A 17,414-nucleotide genomic window follows, 5' to 3' on the forward strand; every position below is an offset into this window, starting at 1 on the left:
CTCAGCTTGTTTGTAGTCTGACAGGGCAGAAAACCTCCAATATCTTTGTTCTCGTGTGAGTGCATGTGCGTCTGTGTGTGTCTGTCTTGATCTTCACAGTCTGTGTAGCTTCCTGTTATTTTGATTCCTTTAAGGCTGCGAAGCACAATGCAGCATTTTGAACCAAAGCTTATGGGGATTGTTGCAAATGATTGTAATCAGCTTTCTTTTCCTATGACGAACAAAAAAACAAAAAAAAAAAGCAGCACAGCCCTTGAGCAGTGTCTCTAAATTCTGCTATTGTGCTGGTGTTTCTATCGGGACCCGTGCCAGTAAATGCTGGGGTTTGACTCTTGCACATTTAGTGACACTGCGGTTATGATTGTGACCAGGTAACGAGGATTACCGTAGTAAGCTAGGAGGCGACTGCTTTGCAGACCTGGCCTGCCCTGAAAAGTGTCGCTGCGAGGGCACCACCGTCGACTGCTCCAACCAGAAACTCACCAAAATACCTGATCACATTCCTCAATACACCACCGAGCTGTGAGTCACGCCGTGTTTGTCTGCTACAAAGTGCATCTATGTGTGGGATAGAAGAAACCTCAGAGCCTCTTTCTCTTTGTTTCTAACCACCTCTACTTTGCTCTGTTCTCAGGCGTCTGAACAACAATGAATTCAGTGTGCTCGAGGCGACGGGGATCTTCAAAAAGCTGCCTCAGCTGAGGAAGATGTGAGTCAGACATGTCTTTAATGTAACAAGGACGTAACGTCACGAAGTCACACTCGGGTCACACAGAGGAAAACTGCGACAGATGCGGATATAGAAATTAAAATGAACTATGTGTGTTTCTCTCTATACACGTAACCCCCCACCCCCTCTTTACATCTTTCTTTTCTTGCTGCTCTCTTACTTTCCTTCCTCCTGCTTCCCGCTCTGTGTAGTAACCTGAGTAATAACCGTATCACTGACATAGAGGAGGGAACGTTTGAAGGAGCTTCAGGGGTCAATGAGCTGATTCTGACCTCCAACAGACTGGAGAACATACACCACCGCATGCTGAAGGGACTCAGTGGCCTCCGCACACTGTGGGTACACACACACCCACACACTCACACATATGCATATGTATTAAGTATGCCAGCAATATCCAAAGACGTTCCCACATACTGTGACACTGTCAAACACAGAATAATATGAGCATGCATAATTCACCAGGTAACACTGCATATTTAGGTTTATGTAATGAGCTTCAGTTAATAGGTAATACGATCCACATGAGGCTGTAAAGATGTTTATTAAGGCATATAATTTTACATTTTATCTACCTTGACAACAATCAAGGGCCCATGCCATTTTTTTCCAGGGGTCAGGGAATAAACCACCATTAACTGTTAATTAATATATAATAATTAAGACCCTAAGATCCTGAGGAAACCAATGCAGATTAGATTTTTTTTATAAAGTCAATAGTATCAGTCTTAATAAAGCAAAACTAAATGCTTATTCAATTTAATATGAGCCACTGGTTAAACTCAAAAAGTGCAACTGCATTGGTCTCATAAACAATTAGAGGAAGGTCAAGGCTTTTAGTGACATTCCTACACAGTTATAAAGTGTTAATAAGTGTTACTGTTTATGATCTTTAAGACGTATGTAGTGTTATGTACATATAATTTATAAGGAATTATGTGGGGATTTTTTTTAGTTATTAGCTATTAGTTAATCGCTATTAACTACTGCAAAGACCTGAAAATAAGGTGTTATCTCATTAGGGTATAAACATAAGTGTATATACTTAACTGTATATACATGTATACTACATACTTAACTGTAGCACAGGTTAATTCATTCACTTTTTTCCTGTGTGTGGGTAGCATGCTGAGGAGCAACCGCATCAGCTGTGTGAGCAACAGCAGCTTCGTGGGGTTGAGTTCGGTGCGTCTGCTGTCACTCTATGACAACCAGATTACCTCCATGAACCCCGGAGCCTTCGACACGCTGCACTCCCTGTCCACACTGTGAGTGTAAACAACACAACCCACAAATGTGACAAATATAAATGCAAAAAATAACAATAATAACAATAATAATAATGCTGAGCACCCTCATCACCTTACTTTCCTACTCTCCAGAAACCTTCTGGCTAATCCTTTTAACTGCAACTGTCACCTGGCTTGGCTTGGTGATTGGTTGAGAAGGAAACGCATCGTCACTGGTAACCCCCGCTGCCAGAGTCCTTACTTCCTGAAGGAGATCCCCATCCAGGATGTAGCTGTCCAGGACTTTGCCTGTGAAGATGGTGAGATGGAGAAAATAATAATGATATTACACGTCTCTCTAAAACAGCTTTTTTATCCCTAATCACTTTTACCATCAGGTAATGATGAGAACAGCTGCTCTCCGGTGCTGAGATGTCCAGCTGAGTGTTCCTGTCTGGACACCGTGGTCCGCTGCAGCAACAAAGGACTCACCACGCTGCCCAGAGGCCTCCCCAAAGAGACCACCGAACTGTGAGTTTATAGCAAACACACCCTTTAGTATAAAGCTTAACCAAACTCCACATTTTACAAGCTGCAATCATAAAGTTCCCTATTAAATGTGCCTGAAAACATAAAGAAACATAAATTATTTAAGATCAGGTCCAGACCACTTCCAGGGCTTTGAGATAATTGTTACTTTTAGTTTGGTCCCTTAACACTTTCCCTGCTAATGACAAAAGCAATCAGTGATTTCAGTTGTTGACTGCTTGCACTTCTACATCTTGTTCAGAGAACAAACATTCCACTCTGAGTCAAACTGACCCAACGCTCATTACAATTAGAGCTGAATCTCCAGCTGTGACCCACAGACTAAACAACGATTGGCAGTTGAAGAGTCCACAAACCAACAAAGCATCCTTTGCTTCGTTTTTAATAGATTCACACAGACAGTTAATCCACCAGGGTCAGGAACGTTTAGTGGATCTGATCTAAACAGTGGTTCGTGCCAGCGTGCAATCCTGCGCTGGTGCACTGTAGCTAATCCCAGACTGAATCTGTGATGCTAAGATCAGTTAAGGTCAGTGCTCCTTGGGGCCACGCCACCTGCTTCAGCACTCATTGTTCATCTTGTGGCTAAAGATAGCTTTTTATAGCTTTGGCTGTATGTCCAAGGTCTGCATCAGTCGTCTGATGCAATATCATGAGACACTTGATAAATTATCTCTGCAGTGAGACTGTGCAGATTGTTAAGGTTCACAATTGAGGAGGGAGAGTACAAACCACTCTTGGTCCAGAAGCTCTTGGTCCAACAATGATTTTAATGAACACACGTGTGGGAAGACACTCTGTACGCAGACAGCCAGTAGTCCTCGACTTAATCAAAGCATGAACAGATATTTTATAGCATCAGGGTTTGTTTACTGACGCCCCTTCATGCGTCACCGATACATTTTATACATAGATCAGATCAACATCACCATGACTTTTCACCCAGAAAATCATCTTCTATTTTTATGGCTGGTACTTTCCGTTCTTGTCTCAAAGTGAATTGTTCCTCTTTCTTGTCGAGACATAACTAATCTCTCCTCTAAATAAGTCTAACTAATATGTGTGTATGTGTTGACCTCACATGCTCTTTGTGTCACCTCTTCACCTCCTACTGTCTGTGTCTCGTCCTCAAATGCTCTTTCCCAATTCACCTGTTGCACTTCTGACCTTTCACTAGACCAGAAGCTCACTGAGACTATGTGTATGTCTTCTACTAAATAAATGTTTTAACCAAGAACCTCTACTAAAACCTTAATATAAAATGACCTGATATAAGTGTTTTGTAAGCATGTATTGCAATTCCTTCTATGTTCTAGTTTTCCCTCAGCATGTATCACCTGAACAGTCACGTCAGTGAAGCTTAAGACCTTTAAAGAACCTGAACATCAACTCAAATAAGCACAGATATGCAATATGTATAAAATAGTTATAACTGCACCTGGAATACAAGGTCAACATAATAACTGTATGCATAACATCTTAAGGCCATCTTAAAGCTATCTGTTACATGGTTAAAGCAATGATCATACTGCAGATTATATTATGCTGGTCAAATACTTTTTGTTCATCCCCACAATCCCCCTTTCGACCTCTGGCACACCAGAGGTCGATACATAGGTTGTTGTTCACTCCTCAGTCCACTCGGCTACCTCCAGATCCATCATCGGCATCATGGACATAGGGGCCACCGCCCCAGGGTCCAGTGCCTTTACAATCACTTTCTCTACCAACCTTCGGGCACAAGGAATGAGACAACAACCACAGGTCACCAAAATACCCACCAATACAGATAGAGACAACATAATTGACAGAGCAAGCCCCTTCCACTTTCCCTTTTTTACTCTTTTTATTTAAACCACCCCTTTTCAAACTCTCAATTTGTTACCACTCCTTTCTGTGGGCGCGGCGATCTCCTCCTAGGCTGCTCTTCTTTCTTCGGCCTTCCAGGTGGACTACTGGTCGGCCCGTTGCACAGGTGAAGAGGTTTATTCTGCCTCTGTTCCTTGACACCTGCGTTCTTTGAAGACGAATTTTCCTCCACCAAGCTCTCGTGTGCGGGTGCACACTGCGACCAGTGGTACCAGGTGTCGCCTTTCCCTTTCAGCTGGACTGCTGTAGCCGTCCGGGCGGTCACCTCATACGGACCAGTCCAGCGGGGCTCCTTCCACTTTCGCTTAATGACCTTTAGCCATACAGCCTTTGCGTCCGGTACCTCTCCGTTCCCCGTGGGTCTCTCACAAGTGACCTGTTTTGTAAAGCTGGACACAAGAGCTTTCAACTCATTAAAATATTCTGCATGAGACCTGTTGCTTGTCCTGGGCTGCTCCACCGGGACCACTGTCCAGGGTGCTGGAAACTGTCTCCCAGTCAGCAGCTCATAAGGGGTGAAACCTGTGGATTGGTTAACAGAACATCTTATGGTCATCAAAGCAATGGGCAGGGCTGCGACCCAATTTAGCCCTGTCTGGGCACAGATTTTAGCCAACTTGTTTTTCAAATTTAGGTTCATCCTCTCTACCTCTTGCAAATCTTTGTTCTTGAAGTGAGTACCATTGTCTGATCTAATTCTCTTGGGAAACCCATGCCTTGGAATGTAATGATTGATTAAGCACTTAATCACGCTTTTCGCGTCTTCACATTTGGTCGCCCATGCTTCGGGCCATCCAGTCAGAACATCCACACACACCAACAAATACCTCACCCCACCTGGCCCTGTATCAACCATGTCGGTATAATCAATCACGACCTCTTCTCCTGGCCTTTCTGGCATGAGAAACTTACCAGCTTCAGGTTTTACTGCTGGCTTTGGGTTGTGTGCCCCACAAATTAGGCACGTTCTGGCCTTTTCCAGTATCATCCTTCTCAAATCAGGACGCCACCATCGGCACAAATTTCTCTCCATCTGTTTCACTCCCACGTGACCAAGCCCATGAGCCTCATTCACCTTCTGTTCCGCCATTTTGGCCGTTAAAGCGGGACGCCCATCTGGCCCCCTCCACAAACCGCCATCTTGCCAGGCTCCTTTGTTTTCCCACACCCCCTTTTCCTCTGGGGATGTCTCCTCCTGAGCCTGTCTAACTTCTTCCATGCTGTTAGTGCTAACCTCCTCTTCTGGGGTTACCTGCACCATTTGTCTCTGTCCTTTGTAGCCCGCTGCTTCCTTTGCGGCTTCATCAGCTTTCTGATTTCCCTTTGCCACCATACTGTCTGCTTGTGAGTGGCCTTTGCATTTTATAATACTTACCTCGTCTGGGTCCTCCAGGGCCTTTTTGTGACAGATGGGTGCATTAGTGGCCGCTCTGAACCCGGCTCTCTTCCACTGAGCCAGTTCCACATGAGCTGCTCCAAACGCATATGCTGAGTCAGTGTAGATGTTCACTCTCATGTTTTTAGCCAACCTCAGGGCTCGAGTTAGGGCTATCACTTCAGCTCTCTGGGCTGACTGTTGTCCCTCAATTTTTCCTGCTTCTTTCACCTGAAACTCAGTTCCTACTCTACAGACTACTGCATAGCCGGCTTTTAATCCTTCTTCATCTCTGTGGCAGCATCCATCTGTGAACCAATCCTCAGCTCCATATATGGGCTCTGCCTTCAGGTCTTCCCTGATTTTTCCTTCAACTTGGGCTTTCTTAATACAGTCATGTGGTTCTCCTGACCCCATTAGGTCTGCCATATTTATTCCTTCATGTGTGAATATCAAATTTGGCGCCTCTAAAATTTTGCTCAACCTTTGTTGCGTCAGTGGAGTCATTGTGAATACCTGTGAGTTCACATAGGCCACTACACTGTGTGTGGTAAGCACTTTCAGTGGGTGTTCCCTCACTATGTGTGCTGTTTTCTGAATTATCTTTGCTACTCCTGCTGCGTGTTGTGTGCATGTAGGATGCCTTGCTTCTGTTGAATTTAATCTTATGCTGACATACATAAGTACATCCCTACCTCCCCCTTTTTTCTGAAACAACACACCATTCACAACTCCCTTTGTTTCTGAAACATCAAGATAAAATGCCTCATCATAGTTAGGTGTGGCCAGATCTGTGGCTCTTGACAAATCCTGTTTTAGCTAAATGAACGCTGTCTCTGTGTCCGGCGGCCAAGGCAATTCAGCCTTCAGATTTCGAACACCAACTTTCTTGATCAGGTCCCTTAAAGGGGCAGTTTTACCCGCATAGTTCGGAATGAACTGCCTGCTGTAACCTGTCAAGCCAAGAAAGGAAAGCAACTCCTTCACAGTTCTTGGTTTTGGATGTGTCAGAATTTGGTCTCTGTGTGTGTTCATTAACCCCACTGATCTGTGTGCGATCACCCGGCCCAGGAATGTTACCTCTGGCCGGACCAACTGCAGTTTTTCTTTACTCACTTTGAAGCCACACTCCGCCAATCTGTTCAACACCACGAGCGATGCTGCCGTACAGGCCGCTGCTGACGGGGCTGCAATAAGAAGATCATCAACATACTGTATTAATGTACAGCCCTCTGGCAGTTGACATGGGGACAATGCCTCTTTCAACACCTGATTGAAAATTCCTGGTGAGAGTGCAAAGCCTTGTGGTAGGCGTGTGTACCTAAATTTCCGGCCTCTGTATGTGAAAGAGAAAATGTCTCTGTGTGACTCGTGCAGTGGGAGACAAAAAATGCATTCGCTAGGTCAATACATGTGAACCACTTTTGGTCCCCAGTAATTTCGGTCAGAGCTGTGTAGGGATTTGGTACAGGCACAGTGTCAGTCCTCAGTATGGCATTTATTGCTCTCAAATCATGTGCCATACGGTACTTCCCTGTCCCATGTTTTTCCACTGGCAAAATAGGTGTGTTCCAAAATGACCATGAGGGCTCAAGCACTCCTGCCTTCCACAGTCCTTCAATGGTTTCAGCTATACCTTCCTCTGCTTCAGTTTTGTGCTTATATTGTGGTCTGTTAATTGGTATGTCAGACTTCAGCTGGAACAGGACAGGCGAACAGTTAGCTAAACCTACATCTGTGGGCCCTGCGGACCACAAAGTATCAGGCAATTTTGAGAGCTCAGCTACTGCATCAGGATGATCCATTCTTTCCCTGCCATGTATTCTGGAGATTTCTTTATGTTCTAAGATCACTGCATCGTTGGACAAACAAGTTATGCGATATATTTTACATTTTGGTGCATACCAGACAGCATGCGTTGTCCAGCGCCCGCTTGACCATTGGTCCCAGATCTCTTGGCCCATGACCCTCGTGGACCGCCAATGTAATGTGAGGGGCTTAATCCTCTCCCACATTGTACCAAGGCACTTGTTCATCAGTAAATTTCACAGCCGCGGCCACACCTTCTGGTCCAACATAAATGTTATGTGTTCGCACATTCCACGTCTGTCCCTCAAGATCAGACTGGAACTGTTCCCGATAGATATCGTTATCTTCCCTATCATAAAAGAGTGTAACGTGGAAAGGATCTCGCGGGGGAATAGACGGCCAGACTCATTATCCAGGGTTTCCACAGCTGATAATGTCTGATAAGTTCTGGACTAGATATTGAGTCTTTGAAGGTGATCCCAGGCACGGGAATTCTTTTCCTCCAGGCAGAGTAACCATCAGTCCATCTGGTGAGCACATGATTGTGGCTCCCAGTTTCACAAGCAGGTCCCTGCCCATCAGATTTGCAGCCACCTGTCAGGACACCACATATTTGTCTCTCAAAGTCTGTTTTCCCAGCTTTGTCAATGCTGGATCTGTCAATGGCAGTGTCATTGGAATCCCGGAAAAGCCTACCACATTAACTGTGTGACAGGAGAGTGTCGCACTGTCTGGTGTGTCTTTCAGTGTTGAGTATGTTGCTCCAGTATCCACCAGGAAGGGCAATTCAGTGCCTTCCACGGTCATTGACAGCATGGGTTCTGCCGTCCCCACGCTGTTCGGTCTCTCCGGGCTCCGTCAGTATTGCTCCCCCTCCCAGCCCCAGTCAGCTACTGGGTACTGGGCGACTGGTGCTGCATTCGGGTTTGGAGCTTCATGTGCTCCCCTGTAAGCAGCTCTTTGTCTTGGGCCTCCTCGTGCCTGGGGTTGATAGCCTCGCCTCTGATAATTTCGCTGCGATACAGGGCATTCTCGGGACCAATGTCCTTCTGCTCCACAGCTGTAACAGCCAGTCCAAGACACATTGTTAGGATTCCCTGGATTCCGAGCCCTTTGTCCTCCCCTCACGGATCCACCACGCCCTCTCTGCGGTCCACCGGTCCCCCAATTCCCTACTGGTTGACGCTGCCCTGGTGCATTGGCGGGCCAACGGTCATCAGGGTAGAGACCCGGATCCTGATCTGGCCAGTCAGGCACAGGATCGGGCTGAGGCCTTGCCACCATTATTTTCCTTGCGCTCTCTTTATCCTCTTTCTTTCTGTCTCCTGCTTTGTTTTTTGCTTCTGCCAGCTGCAACTTGACCAGCCACGCCTGGGCTTCCTCCAACTCTTTCTTTTGTTTGTTTGCCAAATCCTGTTCCCGCTGAAGTCTGTGGGTCACATGTCTGTCCCACTGCACCGAGTCTACAACGGCAAAATCTGGGTTCTTTTCCAAGTCAACTGCAACCTGGTTGGGCAGCCCTGCCAGCACTGCCGAACGAAACCACGCTCTACTTTCACCCTCCTTCCCCGGATGTATTCCTGTTTCTAACAACCATTGTTCCTTTGCTTTAGCTAAACACTCTCTGGGTGTGTTTTTAGGATCCCAAATAATTTTTGGAATGGCTCCAGAGTTAGGAGTTGGGTACTTCTCCCGGACTGCATCTGCTAAGTCATTCTGCACCTCATGGTATGGCAGGTCATTTGCATATCTGGTTGTTTGAGCTATCTGCTCTACATCTGCTAACCCACCACCCAGCATACAACGTCCGGCCAAAGCGCGAAAATCGCCCAGCGCTAATTCTTCTCCTTCCCAATGTTCTCCCTTGGTTATTGGTGGAAGTTGTTTAACCAATGCTTCCAAATCTCTCACCTTATAGGCGCGATAAACTGGTTCGTTCTTTGGACCTGCTATTAGAGGCAGATTTAAACCAGGGTCAGGAGCTCCTTGTTCAAAACTCACTTTTCTACTCTTCCTCAACTTTCCTTTTCCCTTTGAGCTCTTAAATATGGGCCGTCTCTGTGCTTGGTCTCTCTTCACACTTCTTTTCCTCAAAATTAGGCTTGTACTTGGTTGGGGTTCAGCTCCTCCATCTTCGTCCTCCTCATCGTCCTCTTCTTCTGATGACGTCGCACGGTCTTCATTCTCCTCTTCTGGCCCTCCCTGCATTACTCTCTGCTTTATAACCTCCAATGCCGTTAATGCCTCTATTGACGCACGTAGGGCCTCATGCATTTGTCCATACACTTCTCCTTCAGTTTTTAACACCAAGCTCAGAGCTATTTTATCACCCAGCCCTTTCTGTTGGGATGTAATAAGTTTGCTTACCTCAACCTCCATCGCTTGGCACTCCTTCTCTGCTGATTTTAATACTCCAGGGGAAGCCAAATGAATAGCTTTCTTAAGCTGTTCAAGCTGATCCTTCAGAGGTTTGCATCCCCTTTTCCCACTAGGTGTCGCACCCGAGCTGTCAGCCATTCTCTGAAACACAGACTTACCTCTTCCAATGGCGTTGGTCGACTCCACCTTCTAGGTCTAGGTCACCCAGACACGCTTAACTTTCGGTTTCAGTCTTCGTCTCGCTGTTCTCGCAACCACTGGCTCCTCTTCCCCTGCTCGGTGACACACAAAGTTTAACCCAGCACTTTAGACGCTGTCCTCGCGTTCTCAAGCGTTGACACTCAATCAAAATTATTCGCCCTCAAAGTGTTAATATATGACACCAGCAACCCTTATGCGCAACGCGCTCACCTCCGTATACTTACCTCTCCAATAGTTCCTCGGATTAGTGTTTTTCCGTTTTTTCATTTATTTTAAACCCATTAACGGCGCTGCGCGTCCCTTATATACTTTACAGCAACACACCCTCAAGCATCCCTCAACTTATCCCGTACTAATAAATCTAAAACCAAGAAATCACCTTTATGTCATTATGTCAAAGCTTTCTCCATTTTGCACAGCCTGCCACATGTTTAACAAAAAATCGCTGCCCGAGAAGGCTCCCACATATCAAGGTGGTCGTTCTCACAAATTTCCAGCAGACCCTCAAATAAACAAAAACAACAACCCAGGCAGGCTTCCAGTTCAGCCTCCTCAATTTCTATGCACACCGAAAACTCATGGGGAGATTCTTCTGTCTCCCCGTGTCCTACACAATTCACCTCCAAATGATCCCCTACAATTGAAATTTCAGTGTGGAATGAGGCAGAGATTAACATTTCCTTATTTATTTACTATATGTAACCTGAATTTTTCTCTCTCTTATCAAATAACAAAGGTTATCTTTAAAATTTGTTATTGAACTACTAATTAAGTTGCTTTTTATGGTATCAGTGGTAAACTACCCCTAAAAAGTCCACTTTATTGCGTGTTCATTGAGTTACTTCTATTAAGGCTATTTAACAAGTTCAATTTACCCATACTCATTAATCTGTCACGCTTATTAGTGGCTCATGGTTGCTTAAAGCCTATGTCTGACTTGACCACAGAGTTAGAGCATCATTCAATCCTCTCAGGATGACCACTCCACTTACTCTGCATCCAGTCAGCTCATTAATTAACAACCCTTGCAGACTGTAACCCTTTTTATTTTTTGTTTATGCCTTCAAATCCACCTTAAATCTTCTTACCTAAACGTTGGTTTTAAACACAAACAATTCTTATATTCTACTTTGAAACGCTGTCACCATTCATATATTTACAATGTTATTATATACTAAGCCAGCATTTTAATCGCAGACATTTATCCACATTTGCAAACAATAGTTATAGAGCTGAATAACACACAAAACCGAAAGCATAGTCCTCTCATGCGCTCTGCATCAGCTGCCTCATTTGCATGCACACACACTCTCCATCTAAAAATGGCAGCAGGCAGTCAGTGCATTGCTGACTCGACACACAGCCTCCTCTCACACCAAATTTTCTTATTCTATATTACAACGACGTCTTATATTTACAACCACTGTCAGATCTGTCAGCTTTAGCGCCTACACAATTTCGACAAATTTAAAATAACCGCCCAGCGGATAAACTCCCTGAGTTTTTTGCGACCAATTCACCAGTATCTGTCCAACAGTTTCTGGCCTCATCTCTAAAGTCCCTAACACAATTTAAAAGCGTCAACCAACCCAAACTTTGCCTGAAGCTCTATTTTTGGCATTTCACAGCCAAGGCTTACCCTGAAGTTTTAAGTTAAAGTTACACGCCCGAAGTCCAACTTCTTCTGACCAAAAAAGCGCAGGTACCGTTCCAAACGGTAAGGAGACTCTAACTCCTAGCTTCATTCCAGGATGCCCTGTACCCCACAGTTAAGCCAAACTGAACTAACCCTGTTCGCCGACAGGTCAATGTCGCGCGTCCACGACAAGGAGGGAGCGTAACCTCCGGGCTCTGCGCTTCCTAGAACCCCCACGGTTCCGTTCTAAAATAATTTATAATACTTTGAAACAACAATCAACACCCGAAACAAGTGTATAACTGAGGCAGGTGCAACCTAGTGGTCAATGGAGACTCCAACTCACAAAATGACCGCTCAGGTCCACTCTTATGACCAAATTTGGACTCTAACCAACACAATAACCAATTCCCTACCAAACTACTTGAGACTCGAACTCAATTTCTTTGGGACTTCAACCCAGTATTTAAACTTTTCTTATCAGACTCTTAACTACTTTCATTTCTTCTTAGCAGAACTCTAGCTGCATCAACTCATGAGATTTTCATCAAAATCAAAACAGACATCCACCAGTAACTTCAGTGAGTAGACTTAAATTTTATCATGTCCAATTTGGCACACTTTGGAAATAATTCAACAGGTAGTGCCTTACCTTTTGGATAAGCCGGCTTATGCCCACTCACTTCGACCACTGGAATTCATGTCTGCCCGTCAGACCACCTAAGACCAAATTTCTCCATCTACCCCTCCTCAACCACCGGACGAAGCCCCCAAATGTTAAGGTTCACAATTGAGGAGGGAGAGTACAAACCACTCTTGGTCCAGAAGCTCTTGGTCCAACAATGATTTTAATGAACACACGTGTGGGAAGACACTCTGTACGCAGACAGCCAGTAGTCCTCGACTTAATCAAAGCATGAACAGATATTTTATAGCATCAGGGTTTGTTTACTGACGCCCCTTCATGCGTCACCGATACATTTTATACATAGATCAGATCAACATCATCATGACTTTTCACCCAGAAAATCATCTTCTATTTTTATGGCTGGTACTTTCCGTTCTTGTCTCAAAGTGAATTGTTCCTCTTTCTTGTCGAGACATAACTAATCTCTCCTCTAAATAAGTCTAACTAATATGTGTGTATGTGTTGACCTCACATGCTCTTTGTGTCACCTCTTCACCTCCTACTGTCTGTGTCTCGTCCTCAAATGCTCTTTCCCAATTCACCTGTTGCACTTCTGACCTTTCACTAGACCAGAAGCTCACTGAGACTATGTGTATGTCTTCTACTAAATAAATGTTTTAACCAAGAACCTCTACTAAAACCTTAATATAAAATGACCTGATATAAGTGTTTTGTAAGCATGTATTGCAATTCCTTCTATGTTCTAGTTTTCCCTCAGCATGTATCACCTGAACAGTCACGTCAGTGAAGCTTAAGACCTTTAAAGAACCTGAACATCAACTCAAATAAGCACAGATATGCAATATGTATAAAATAGTTATAACTGCACCTGGAATACAAGGTCAACATAATAACTGTATGCATAACATCTTAAGGCCATCTTAAAGCTATCTGTTACATGGTTAAAGCAATGATCATACTGCAGATTATATTATGCTGGTCAAATACTTTTTGTTCATCCCCACAAGATGTAGAGCTAGAATAGCAGTGTAATGGAGGATACAACGAGTGAGTCTGGCAAAGAAATGCTGTCCTCTCACACCCCAGAGGCTGTCCTGAGAAAAGTAAGGCCATAGCAGAGGTCAGAGTCAGAGTGGATTTCAGTAGTGCCCACAGAGAGCTCAAACTTATGGTGGATGGAGGAAGTTGAAGCCGTCTTTGACTTCAGAAAACCTCAGATTTATCACGCTATGCATCTGAATCAATCTCTTACCTCACTGGAGCTTGAAATGTTCATTCAGAAAGGTGGAAAACCACAGAAACACATGCTTATAGAGACACAGAGACACAGGAACTGTGAACTTAAAGAGAATTTTATTTCTCAGAAAGTCATCTGAAGACATTTGTGTTGTAATAATAATTTTGATTGGTATAGCTGTGTACCCATAATAATCAAAAACTATCCCTCATTTAATTTTGATTGTCTTTGTACCTTCCTGGATCACTTCCGCTTCTGATCTGACTATTAGCGATCGTGCTCCTGAGATTTTAAACCAGATCTCACACTTCCACAGAGTAAACATTAAATTCTGTTTCAGCCAAAAAAAATGCATATACAGTAGATGAAGATCATTAAGACGATCTTGAGCTGAGACTTTGACACAGAGAGTGTTTTTTTAGCTGAGGAGTCCACAGTCTCTAAGCCCCAAAGCAGCGCATCAGGTGAGGAGCACAATCAGGTGGATGCTCCTCATTCTTCTGACGTTAGTGTACTTGAATTCATTCCAAAAAGTGAAAACTATTAAAACAGATTTATACTGGAACATCCTGAGTCATCCATTTAAAACTGTGGCACTTGCCAGCTTGCACCAGTATTCAGCCATGAAGCCTTGAGACCTAATTTTAATCAGTCCTGAAACTTTCTGATCACACTTGGTACATAAAGTCCTGCTCAACAAAAAATCCCTAATGATCAGAGTATTATAATCTTGAATTAAATATCAGACCGCAGCTTTAGTGGTATTTTTATTCATTCTACTGTGTCTCCTTTGGGGGACAAGGTTCTTCCAGTATTAACAAAGACTTAATTAATATGCTGGATTAATAGCACATTGTCACAAAGTGAGAGATAGGATCTCACCCGTGAATGTGTGTATGTCTGAGCGAGAGACGCCTGTGGGGATATTAAACTCCAGTGTTTATTATGGCTGCAGCAGTAATGACTGCTCACACTGGTTATGAGGAATTTCCCACATGGTTAACACTTCATTTTCTCCCTTCTCACTTTCTCCCTTTGTTTACCAATCCTCCTCCATATTACCCCCGTGTTCCCTCGTTCTTTGTCTCCCACGCTGTCTTTCTGACTCTCAGGTATTTGGATGGAAATCACTTCACTCAAGTTCCCGTGGAGCTCTCCAATTACAAACACTTAACGCTCATGTAAGTCTCACCCGTAGCACCTCAGTGGAGAGATATTGTATACTTTCACACAGATAATTAAATCCCACTTTGCCAAGTTTAGTACGGTTAACACACTTTTTTTTAACGCAAAAAGAAAACACTGAAGGATTGGGATTTGGTCTGTGCTTCCTGCACTTTGCTTTTAATCACAACTAACAGACTGAACTCTGTGTTGAATCATTTTTGTGACTTTGTTTGGCCCTGATGTGGTGTGACAGTCTCGGTACGATAGACTAAAGGAGGAGCATTACAGAATCCATAGTCTGTGCACGCGTGTGGGTTTGTTCACGCATGTATGGACAGTGCTGCCTGTGTGGGTTTTATGTATCTGTTGTTTCCTTTCCAGTGATTTGAGTAACAACCAGATCAGCACGTTGTCCAACCACAGCCTCAGTAACATGTCCGAGCTGCTTACCCTGTGAGTCTGGCTTTACATATGCCTTTGTGGTGTGTGTGTGTGAGTGTTTGTTTTTAGGCGTAGTTGTGACTATGTGTGGACAAGAAGCTCATAAATGCTCAAGTAGAAGAAGGCCTCAAAAAAATCATAGCAGAAATCAAGAAAGGGTGACATGACCGCATGTGATTTTTAGCCAGTCCTAAGAGAGTCAGGGGAATCTCTGAAAGATTTTATTGCCACAAAATAACCATCGATGTCATAAAATACTGGCTTCACCTAAACTAGTCCAAAAATTCACTTTAGTCAGACAACGTATGTTTTAAAGTGCTACTTTATTACAACAACAAACTATAGTTAGAGTCTGGCTGAGAGCTCAACACCCTGCCCCACAAATATATTACATACAAAACTGGGGAACGATGAGTAAATATACAGATGGATGTTGGACTGGCGGAGGTGCTTAACAGCTGGCATCAACTCAGGGCAGCAGGGAGAGCAAAGATCCAGTGCAGCTGGAGATGCTGCCTTGAACTAGCTTGCAGCTTCACTTCATTTTTAATAATATATAAAGAATCATTTTGAAAAAATAAAACAGGAAAAGAGTGGAAGGCACTGGAGAAAACAGTACATGATATATACATCTGAGAGCAGTTTCTCCAGTTTATAGTCTGCGCACCAGTGTGATAAATGTTTTGTCTCTTAGTTGCTGTAAATAAAAGAAACAAAATACACATAAAAAAGGAAGAAAACTTGCACTCTGAGTGCTAGATCACTGCCTTGTGAGACCTGCATATGAATGAGTGTATTAAACTGTTCATGTTTGCTGCTTTGCCTGCTTATCTCAGTCAGAAGTAGGATTGTGTTCTGAATTGTCTTGCTGCATGCAAAGATTTCTTGGGGAAAAAAATCTGCCTTGTGTCCGCGCTAAAATGTTAATTCTGTCTGCAAAGAATTCTGAGCTACAACCGGCTGCGATGCATACCAGAGAGGGCGTTCGACGGACTTAAATCTCTCCGTTTGTTGTGAGTATCTGAACTTTCTGATCCTGGGAAATGTCCCAGAGAGTCAGATTAGTGCTGAAGTAATCATCGAATCGTTTTTTATTGTATCTCATCCTGTTTCAATCACGTTTTCTTAGGTCTCTTCACGGTAATGACATATCACTGATACCAGAAGGAGCCTTCAAAGACCTGGCATCGCTTTCCCACCTGTGAGTAACACGCAAACACAGAAACATCACTGGTCATGTGTCGCTGTGTGTTGGAAAAATCTGCCCTTTTTTTTCCCTTATAAAATAACAAATCAAAGAAATACATAATCATCGTGAATATATCTGTCCAGTAACAGCAGGGAGCTGAAAAACACAAACAGAACAAAACTTATAATTAAAGTTGTGACGCGTCGTCAGACAGGATGTTACCCGGCCATCTGCTCAGTGACCTCTATGAATGTCGACTGGAGGTCCTTTCTAGCATTGGGAAGATCGTTCGCTTTAATTTTGTGTGTTTTCCTTTACCATTTACAACAAAATATAACAAAGAAGTGGTTTATGCAGATGCCACATCCTTGTCCAGCTAACTGGTCATGCCATCAGTGATCACACAGGATTGTTTCTTGTAGCTGAGTAGCAGAGCGTCAGTGGTGATATGCGGTCACAGCTCAGAGGTTTACAAACAATTTTCACAATGAGCCAGGTATGCAATTTACACAAAGGTGGGCCTGAATGGCATAAATGTGTTTTTTATACGAGTATCTGTCTTTGTATGTTAAATGGACATTGTGTGGCTGTGTGATCACAACACTTTCAGAAACATTCAATAACAGAATCCATATTTTCCGGTCAGGTGAGATCCACATACTAACCACTTAGCAATCTAAATAGTAGTTATAAGAAGAATACAATGCACTGTGTTGTAATTTGGGGCAAATTACCAGGGATTTTCCCCCCTGGTAGTTAATGAATTTTCAGGGAAATCTGCTAAAATAATTAAATGCAAAACATAAAAAGCCCACTCCCACTGTGACGAGGACGCCCAGAGCAGAAGAAGAAAAATCAGAGAGTCATGATTATATATTCTAACGAGAAGTCCATGAAGCAGAAATATTTTGTTGAAAAGAAAACAAGCTGATGTAATTCAATGAGGTTTTGTTC

At 43.7% G+C, this 17,414-nt stretch overlaps 1 protein-coding gene across 2 annotated transcripts in view; it reads left to right on the top strand.

The window, feature by feature from the left end:
* Positions 1 to 17,414, top strand: part of slit2 (slit homolog 2 (Drosophila)) — a 118,160-nt gene that overhangs the window by 79,769 nt on the left and 20,977 nt on the right. For both annotated transcript variants that reach the window (XM_085409922.1, XM_085409921.1), the window contains 10 exons: positions 372 to 522; positions 635 to 709; positions 922 to 1,065; positions 1,855 to 1,998; positions 2,113 to 2,279; positions 2,358 to 2,490; positions 14,776 to 14,844; positions 15,212 to 15,283; positions 16,213 to 16,284; positions 16,401 to 16,472. In XM_085409922.1, the coding sequence (XP_085266048.1) occupies positions 372 to 522; positions 635 to 709; positions 922 to 1,065; positions 1,855 to 1,998; positions 2,113 to 2,279; positions 2,358 to 2,490; positions 14,776 to 14,844; positions 15,212 to 15,283; positions 16,213 to 16,284; positions 16,401 to 16,472 (1,099 nt within the window). The remainder of the gene's footprint in view (positions 1 to 371; positions 523 to 634; positions 710 to 921; positions 1,066 to 1,854; positions 1,999 to 2,112; positions 2,280 to 2,357; positions 2,491 to 14,775; positions 14,845 to 15,211; positions 15,284 to 16,212; positions 16,285 to 16,400; positions 16,473 to 17,414) is intronic.

The sequence above is a fragment of the Rhamphochromis longiceps genome, linkage group LG6, assembly GCF_057381845.1.
Source record: "Rhamphochromis longiceps isolate RC_006_pf linkage group LG6, R_longiceps_female_GT1.1, whole genome shotgun sequence".
NCBI lineage: Eukaryota > Metazoa > Chordata > Actinopteri > Cichliformes > Cichlidae > Rhamphochromis > Rhamphochromis longiceps.